The sequence below is a fragment of the Heptranchias perlo genome, chromosome 44, assembly GCF_035084215.1.
Source record: "Heptranchias perlo isolate sHepPer1 chromosome 44, sHepPer1.hap1, whole genome shotgun sequence".
Taxonomy (NCBI): domain Eukaryota; kingdom Metazoa; phylum Chordata; class Chondrichthyes; order Hexanchiformes; family Hexanchidae; genus Heptranchias; species Heptranchias perlo.
Genome location: NC_090368.1, coordinates 4,008,425 through 4,018,049, shown reverse-complemented (window position 1 = coordinate 4,018,049; position 9,625 = coordinate 4,008,425). Strand labels below are relative to the sequence as shown.

General features: G+C 50.3%; 1 protein-coding gene across 3 annotated transcripts in view; it reads left to right on the top strand.

Moving 5' to 3' along the window:
* The first annotated feature begins 916 nt into the window (after positions 1 to 916).
* LOC137306628 (gamma-secretase subunit APH-1A-like) overlaps positions 917 to 9,625 on the top strand; it is a 14,140-nt gene continuing 5,431 nt past the window's right edge. The window contains exons 1-5 of one of the 3 annotated variants that reach the window (XM_067975942.1): positions 917 to 1,202; positions 4,537 to 4,707; positions 5,266 to 5,339; positions 6,270 to 6,392; positions 8,405 to 8,532. In XM_067975942.1, the coding sequence (XP_067832043.1) occupies positions 1,090 to 1,202; positions 4,537 to 4,707; positions 5,266 to 5,339; positions 6,270 to 6,392; positions 8,405 to 8,532 (609 nt within the window). In that variant the 5' untranslated portion in view covers positions 917 to 1,089. Of the gene's footprint in view, positions 1,203 to 1,609; positions 2,139 to 4,536; positions 4,708 to 5,265; positions 5,340 to 6,269; positions 6,393 to 8,404; positions 8,533 to 9,625 lie in introns of those variants that run through there. The other 2 variants (XM_067975941.1, XM_067975943.1) reach the window with 2 other exon arrangements.

Genomic DNA, 9,625 nt, shown 5'->3' with positions numbered 1-9,625 from the left:
GGTTCCCTTCCAAATCACACACCATCCCGACTTGGAAATATATCGCTGTTCCTTCATCGTCGCTGGGTCAAAATCCTGGAATTCCCTACCTTCATCACACGGAGTGCAGTAGTTCAAGAAGGCGGCTCGCCACCACCTTCTCGAGGGCAATAGGGATGGGCAATAAATGCTGGCTTTGCCAGCGTCGCCCACATCCCATGAATGAACTTTTAAAAAACCCTCCGAGATCTCTGCGCTCCTCCAATTCTGGACTCCTGCGAGCCCCTGATTTTCATCGCCGCACCATTGGCGGCCGTGCCTTCAGCCGGCTCGTGCCTGAGCTCTGGAATTCCCTCCGCCTCCCTCCTTTGAGATGCTCCTTAAACCCTAGTTTTGGGTCACCTGTCCTAATATCTCCTTACGTGGCTCGGTGTCAAATTTTGTTTGATAATCGCTCCTGCGAAGCGCCTGCTAAAGGCATAAATGCAAATTATTGTTTAACTCAGTCATAGAGCTGTGTCAATGGGTCAGGATTGAAGCGGGGACCTTCCTTGTTCTACGTGGCAAAATATTACACCAAACACTCACCCAACAAATATTATTTCTTTATACATAAGCAAGGAAAATAATAACCAGCCTGCAATTGGAGTTTAGCCTTTGTCTATGGAGCAGGAAGGTTTTGGGGGGGGGGGAACTACAAGTCCCAGAACGCTTTGCGAGTTTGCACATGCGTAGATGCATTTGACCGGCTCCCTCCCCCTCCAGTGGAAGGGCGGGGCTTGAAGGGGCGCAACCTAACTTGATACGCTGGTGCCCCGCCCTCCTTCCGACATCCGATTGGCCAGAGTGTTTAGCCGTCTTCGATCTGACTGGCTGACGGACGCGTCAATCATTCTCCCCCTCCCGCCCCCTTTCTCCCTCGTCGTCGACGCCGATTTCCCCCCCGCCCCCCCCCCCCCCACCAAGTTGGGTTGCGGCGTGCGGCGGTTGGAGTTTGAGGCACTTTTATTCTAGTTGTTCGTTTATTTCCCCTCCCTCCCTCCTCACTTGTGTAAAGATCGGAGATTAAATGTTTATTTCCTCGCCGTTTCTCTCAGGGTCGCCGTCAAAATGAGCGCGGCCGTTTTCTTCGGCTGTACTTTCATCGCCTTCGGGCCGGCCTTCGCGTTGCTGCTGTTCACGGTGGCCGGCGACCCGCTGAGGGTGATCATCCTGGTGGCCGGGTGAGTGTGTCCGGGGAAGGGTGTGGAGCTTGAAACTCGCTCCCTCCTTCCACCGTCCGTCGGTAAGGCCGAGAAAAAAGTCCCTGGGTGGTTGCCTCTGTCGCCTGGATCGCTCTGGCCAAGATTTAAAGGGATGGTCACCTCATAAAGGGGAGGGGGGAGGGGAGTGTTTGGCCAAAAAAAAAAATCTCTTCTTAAAGCACCAAGTTCACCCATGGGTCAAAGATGCTTGGATACCAGCTGCCCCCCCCCCCCCCCGTGAGCCTAGATGGTGTGTCTTCAGTGGGCTATTTGACTGTGGGGGGCGTTTTTTTGACTTCTCAGCCAGAAAGAAAGGGTCGTGAAAGTCGCATTTGCATAGCGACTTCCGCGACCCTCCGGACGTCCCAAAGTGCTTTTGAATTGGAGTCACTGTTGTGATGTAGGCGAGGAGGCAGCCGCTTTGCGCACAGCAAGGTCCCCCAAACAGCAATATCATTTTTTTTTAGTGATGTTGGCTAAATATCGCCCCTGGGACACCGGGGAGAGCTCCCCTGCTCACTGGAGGGTAGTCAAAGGCGATTGGGCTGATTTCTTGCCCCCCCCCCGGGCCCAAGTCCTAGGACGGCCGAGGTCAATCGTAGCGATTGCTACTGCCAGTCCGGCTGGGATCTTGGCACAGACCGGGGCTGTGTCCACACTCTTTGCAGCTCAGCCATCACCATCTGTGCGCGGGAAGTCACTGTTAAATCCAAGGCTCGGGCAAATGGTTAAAGATCCCTATTCAAAGGAAAGATAGTCCTTGTCAGTCTTCCTCCCTCAAACTCCCACCGCCAAAAAACAGATTGACTGGTCATTTTTATCATTGCTGTCTGTGAGATCTTGCTGTGAGCAACAACCGTCTACATAGCAACAGTTATGGCACTTCAGAGTAACTCTTTGTGTGAATCCTGAGAGGTATGAGCAATATAATGTGCTTTATAGAATCACACAGCATGGAAGGAGGCCATTCGGCCCATCGTGCCTGTGCCGACTCTTTGAAAGGGCTATCCAATTAGGCCCACTCCACTCTGCTCTTTCCCCACAGTCCTGCAAGTATTATTATAATGACAAAGTGACCAATGTGTTAGTGTTGTCTGGTCCTCTGTTTGTACTCGGTGGGAATTCAACATCTTTTATTTGTTTAGACTTGAAGTTTGAATAAAGTGGAGCGAGAGGAACAAAGTACAAAGATATGATTTTGGGTATTTTATGATCCTGTACATCAGATCTGAAGTATGAGCGAGATCCTGAGGTAATATCACAAGGTACACACAGATAAGGAAGGTTATTCAGCTCATTCACCCATGCACTATCCAACAGTTCCTTGAATAATTCCAGGGTTTTTGCCACACTTTCTGACCCAGAGTCTATTCCACATGATCATTCTTCATGTGAAGGACTTCCTAATGTCAGTCCCTCATTTTTGCCTTTTGACAGTTTGAGCTGGGAGAGTGTGAGAGAATGAGGTGGGTCAGATGTGGAAAATACTGGGAATTTGAAGCCTTGGGCTCGTTCGCACGATTCCCCCACTTGGGTCATGCTGGGGGACCTCTCCCTTAAATGGCAGGACAAAGCATTGTCCTGCGGTCATGGTTAACATGTTCTGCATTTACCTCTTTCTGTGCCACTTATATGTACCTCCGTGAGGTTCCCTCTCAGTGTCGACCCCCCCCCTGCCCCCAGGTGATATATTTTTAGGTGCAGTCCCTGCTATTTTTTATATATATATATGTTCTTAATAATTTGAATACTGTTTAAATTAGAATTAAAATGAGTAAGAAAGTGTAAAAGACAGAAAGAACTTGCATTTATATCGCACTTTTCACGACCTCAGGATATCCCAAAGCGCTTCACAGTCAATGAAGTACTTTTGAAGTGTAGTCACTGTTGTAATGTAGGAAACGCAGCAGCCAATTTGCGCACAGTAAGCTCCCACAAACAGCAATGAGGTAATGACCTGATCATCTGTTTTAGTGATGTTGGCTGAGGGATAAAGGTTGGCCAGGACACCGGGGAGAATTCCCCTGCTCTTCTTCGAAATATTGCCATGGGATCTTTTACGTCCACCTGAGAGGGCAGACGGGCCTCAGTTTAACGTCTCATCCGAAAGACGGCACCTCCGACAGTGCGGCGCTCCCTCAGTACCGGCACTGGGAGTGTCGGCCTGGATTTTGTGTTCTCTGGAGTGGGACTTCATATGTTACAGAGATAGGGAATTACGTTTTTTTATATAATTCACTGCCCACTGAGCTATATAGACTAGGAAGGTCCCGCATTTGATCCCCATTCTAGGCTGAGTTAGCTGATCTTTTAATACTTCTGGGATAGAAGGACAAGAATCATCAGAGTTTCTATTCCTGATTGTTAATGTGAACATGCAAATTATTCTGTGGTCATTCTGGTTTGTGGCTTGTCATTTCTGTCTCATTCCTCTTTCAGGTTGCACTCAGTCACTTTGAACTTAACTGTGGTGAACTACTGCCTAAACCACAGAACCATTTTTGATTTCCAGTTCAGCTGCACTGTTGTCACCGGCAACAGTTTTAAAAAGAAATTTAGTTCTTTTTCTCCTCTCCTTTGCTGTTGATCCTTGGTAAGTGAGAGTGGCACAGGGCCATGGATTACAGTCAAAAGGTTGTGGGTTCAAATCCCACTCCAGAAGTCGAGCACGTAATCCAGGCTGACACTCCCCACTGCGGTACTGAGGGAGTGCTGCACTGTCGGAGGTGCCGTCTTTCGGACGAGACATTAAACCAAAGCCCCGGCTGCCCCCTCGGGTGGACGTAAAAGATCCCACGGCTACTATTTCGAAGAAGAGCTGGGGAGTTCTCCTTGGTGTCCTGGGCCAATATTTATCCCTCAACCAACATCTGAAACAGATTATCTGGTCATTATCACATTGCTGTTTGTGGGAGCTTGCTGTGCACAAATTGGCTGCTGCTTTTCCTACATCTTAACTGACTGTAAAGTGCTTTGGGACATCCTGAGGTCGTGAAAGACGCTATATAAATGCAAATCTTTCTCTCTGGTAGGCCACAGTTTCACAGGGATCAGACAATGAGTGTTGGCATGCTGTTCCACCACATGGGATGTCACATCCGAGCCTGATCCTGAACTCCTTCAGCACTGGGATGCGCAGGTGCTTTCCAGCAAGGGTACGTGGATTAGCAATCAGGAGCAGGAACCTTGGCTAATTTAATTTTTTTCCCCTTGTTTTACCCTGAAGCAGTTCTCATCGCAGCAAGTACATAACAGCCTTAGGGTTCCTGGCTGTTACCGTTACTGTTGCTAATGGTGCCCTCTTTGCCCGCAGGTCATTCTTCTGGCTGATGTCCCTGCTTCTCTCCTCGCTGCTATGGTTCATCGCAGTCCAGCTCAGCAACAAGGAGAACCCCAGTCTGCAGCACGGGCTGCTGATCATGGGTGCTGCGGTCTCCGTGCTTCTTCAAGAGGCCTTCCGCTTCGCGTATTACAAGCTGCTCAAGTAAGTTAGAACCGGCCGCTCGTTCGATTTAGCGTTGGCTGAAAATTCACTGCGTGCGTTCCGCGTCGCGCATTACAAGCAGCTCGGAGACTTGAGTCCAAGCTGACACTCCCAGTGCAGTACTGAGGGAGTGGTGCGCTGTCGGAGGTGCCGTCTTTCGGATGAGATGTTAAACCGAGGCCTGGTGTGCCCTCAGGTGGATGTGAAAGATCCCATGGTACTATTGGGAGACAAGCAGGAGAGTTCTCCCTGGTGTCCTTGGCCAATATTCATCCCTCAACCAACATCACTTAAAAAAAAAACAGATTATCTGGTCATTATCTCATTGCTGTTTGTGGGATCTTGCTGTGCACAAACTGGCTGCTGCGTTTCCCTACGTTACAACAGTGACTACACTTCAGAAGTACTTTGCTGGCTGTAAAGTGCTTTGGGATGTCCTGAGGCTGTAGAATTTAGTGCGCAGAGCATCTGTGTTTCAGCAGCCACTAGCACGAGCGCATTCCGCGCACCAGAAATGACAGCGCAAGAATCTTCCATGTGTTTTTTTTTCTGCCGCAGGAAAGCTGACCAAGGCCTCGCAGCGATAAGTGAAGATGGAAGGTCGCCCATCTCCATTGGCCAGATGGCATATGGTAAAGAAACCTACAGCCCATAGAAGTCACAACACGGAAACCAGGCCACTCGGCCTAACCAGTCAGTGTCGGGGTTTACCCTCCACACAAGCAAATAGTTCTAATTGCTTTTATCCGCCCTGCTACCATTTCCCTTTATCCCATTTTGCTTCATCTAGTCTTGAATGTTGACTCAGCATCTGCCTCAACCGCTAACCCTGGGTATGAATTCCACAGCCTCACAACTCTATCCTGCCCTCTATTTTAAAACTATTACATTTGTCGTCTCCACCTCCCTGCCTCAGCCCATCTGCTGAAACCCTCTTCCATGCTTTTGTTACTTCGACTATTCGAATGCTCTCCTGGCCGGCCTTCTATCTTGCACCCTCCGTAAACTTAAGCTCATCCTAAACTCTGCTGCCCCGTATCCTAACTCGCACCATCAACCCGTCACCCCATGTGCCCGCTGACCTACATTGGCTCCTGGACCGGCAACGCCTCAGATTTAAAATACAGACCACCCCTGGCCTTTGCTGAGTTACCTGATCTAAAGTGGGGCGTCGGTGGGGGTACATCAGTTGGCATTGGTGTCCTTGGGCTAGGGAAGGAGAAAATTAGCCGGGGTTCCCACACCCAAGGACAAGATGGGGCTTGGCTGTGATGCTTGGTGCAGTTGAATGTCCTGCTGACTCATCATCTAGGCTCACGCTTAAAGAATTGGTCTCTTGGGCATGAGTATTCACTGCCGGCGAGGGGTAAAGGACAAAGGGGAGAGAAGATTAGATTCTCTGGGAAGGACCAGATGCCAGACCTTCACTGGAATCAAAGATTGAAATGTGCCATTTCAGTGGGTGGCCCCATTCCCCAGGTTGGGATTGAATTTTCCGAGCTTGCTGAGCGAGGTGCCTGGTAGCTCGTCAAATCCTCACGTACTTCTCGCTCTCTCCGTAGTTTCAGGTCTCGCATTCGGAGTCATCAGTGGCGCCTTCTCCGTCATCAACATTCTGGCCGACTCGTTGGGACCGGGCGTGGTGGGAATTCACGGAGAGTCACCCTACTTCTTCCTTACCTCAGGTGGGTAGAGTAAACTGAGGGATCCACACGAGCATAGATTGCATGGTAGCGACGTGGAACTAGGGACCTGTGTGGTATCCTTATTACGGCAATGTTCTGTCGTGTGCTACCTGTCCTTCCACTATTTTGATCTTTAGGTCGCTGGTTCGATTCCGGCGCGTGGTTTAATTTTAGGTGTCAGCCGGGCTCGGTGGGCAGCACTCTCTGCTCTTGAGTCAGAAGGTCGTGGGTTCAAGCCCCGCTCCAGAGACACGAGCACATAATTCAGGCCGACACTCCCCAGTGCAGCGCTGAGGGAGCGCTGCACTGTCGGAGGTGCCTTCTTTCAGATGAGATGTTAAAACCGAGGCCCCGTCTGCCCCTCACAGGTGGACCACGGCACTATTTCGAAGAGGAGCAGGGGAGTTCTCCTCTGTATCCTGGGCCAATATTTATCCCTCAACCAACATCTTTTTAAAAAAAAAACAGATTATCTGGTCATTATCAAATTGCTGTTTGTGGGAGCTTGCTGTGCGCAAATTGGCTGCTGCGTTTCCTACATTGCAACAGTGACTACACTTCAAAAGTACTTCATTGGCTCTAAAGTTCCTTGGGACATCCTGTGGTGGTGAAAGGCAGTATAGAAATGCAAGTTTTTTTTTCTTTCTTTCATTTACTCCCCTTCTCTCCTGAAGGGACTGACTCTGGCTGCAGGACCATTCCATGGGCGGAACTCTCCAGGAGCCGGCCCACGTGACTGTCCTTCAGGCACGACCTCAGGCAGCGAGTGTCAGCATGATATTCGACCGTGGGTGGGGAAGGGGCCACACCTTGTAGCCGAGTCCCCTCCTGCCCTCACCGGACATCCCTCACGCAGGGGTCACTGCACGGCAATTGGGAGGGGAAGCCCTGGCTAATATTCCTCCCTCTCTAACCTAGGGACAATCGCAGCAGCCCAGTTGCTGCCCTGATTGAGATCAGCTAAGTGGGTGGTGCTGGCGACTGTTGTTATTAGTCACATGCTGACGTCGGGCCTGGTGATTGAGATCAGCTAATTGAGGATTGGTCCTGGGACTTTCCCGGCCTGTATGCTCAGCTACTCACTGAGGAACTCTGTGCAATTGGGAGTGCATATTGGCACGAGTGGTTATGTTACTGGACTAGTAATTCTGTGGCCTAATCCAGAGAAGGTGAGTTCAAATCCCACCCCTGACAGATTGAGAATTTAAATTCGGTTTTAAAAAATCTGGAAATAAAAATATGGCCTCAGTAAAAGTGACCATGAAGCTGTCGGATTGTTGTAAAAGAAAAACTGGTTTCACTAAGGTCCCTTTAGGGAAGGAAACCTGCCGTCCTTACCTGGGTCTATATGTGACTCCAGTCTCCACACCAACATGGTTGACTCTTAACTGCCCTCTGAAGTGGCCTGACAAGCCACTCAGTTGTATCAATCTGCTATCAGTGGTTCAAGAAGAGGGCCCACCACTACCTTCTCAGGGCAACTAGGGGATGGGCAATAAATGCCGGTCTTGCCAGCGACGCCCACATCCCCAAGAACGAAGAAATCAGAATTTGCAATATGGTCTCCCGCCCCTCAAAGCTTTGGTGCTGAATGGTAAATAAAGCCTGTCCCACAGAGAGAGTTTCTACAAGTGCAAAGGCACACCCTCACACCCCCATGCCCACACCCCCACACGCGACCTCTACCACCTAGAAGGACAAGAGCAGCAGGCACATGGGAACAACACCACCTGCACGTTCCCCTCCAAGTCACACACCATCCCGACTTGAAACTATATCGCCATTCCTTCATCGTCGCTGGGTCAAAATCCTGGAACTCCCTTCCTAACAGCGCTGTGGGAGAACCTTCACCACACGGACTGCAGCGGTTCAAGAAGGAGGCTCACCACCACCTTCTCAAGGGCAATTAGGGATGGGCAATAAATGCCGGCCTCGCCAGCGACGCCCACATCCCATGAACGAACAAAAAAAACACATTCTCCTCTAACTGGATGATTCCTGTCTCTCTACAGCTTTCCTCACCATGGCTCTGGTTCTATTGCACACGTTCTGGGGCGTCGTCTTCTTTGACGCGTGCGAGAAGAGGAAGTGGGTGGCGCTGGCGGCCGTCGTTATTAGTCACATGCTGACGTCGGGCCTGGTGAGTCCAGCTCTTGCACCGTTCCCGTATTTAATCCATTAGCAGGAGTTTTTTTTTAAATCTCCCCTCCCCCCTCCCCTGCCCTGCCCATCCTTGAGTCCAAACAGTGAGTGTCAAGGCAGCTGAGCCCGATCCTGTTCTGGAGACGTGACGCACCCCACAGTCGAATAGCCGGACAGCGCCGCACTGCCTAGGCTTACACGTGAAGAATGCCCTCTTGGGCGAGGCAGTGGAGGGCCCTTGGCTACCACTTGTAAATCCACCACAGCAGGATTTACAAGTACTTTCAGGGGAGAAGGACAGAAGATTTGGTAATTTGGGGGGCCCGCATTGGGGTTCCATGTGGTGCAGCTATAGGATGCGGTGACAGGGGATTACATTTTTCTGTCTCTTACGATTTGGGGTAGGGAGGGGTCCAGTACTGCAGGGAAACACTGGGGAAGTGCTATTGAAGTAAGCTTGGTGAGTCTGTCTGTTCAAGTGGTTCTGGTTGTAACAATTGGATAGCCCGGTGGTGAAGGATAGAATATTAGAGCCTGATCTTCAGTTGCTTCCAAGCCTTTATTCACCGAGATCCACCTTACCCAATCCATCCCCTAGATAAGCTCTCATATAAATGGAGTCCCCAATTGATACGCACCATCTGAATACAATTAACACTAATTGATGTAAATCATATGGATACAGTTAACACTGGTGGATGTTAAAAGATCCCAGAAAAGAGAGTGGGGAGTATTCCCGGTGTCCCGGCCAACATTCCTCCCTCAATCAACTCCGCTGCTTGAGGGGACATGGCCGGTGCAGAATGGCGTCTGCATTTGCTACATTACGACGGTAATGTTGTCTGCAGGGATTAATGTCCTCTATCACCGCCTTCTCGTCCAGCAATACACGGGAGACTCTCCACAACAAGGGAAGGGCCCACTACCTCGGGGCAACGACATGAGGACCGGGCGGGAAAGTGGAGTTGAGGTCGAAGATCAGCCATGATCTTATTGAATGGCGGAGCAGGCTCGAGGGGCCGAATGGCCTCGTCCTGCTCCTATTTCTTGTGTTCTTAACTACCTTGAGTGGAAAATGTACTAAATCTACG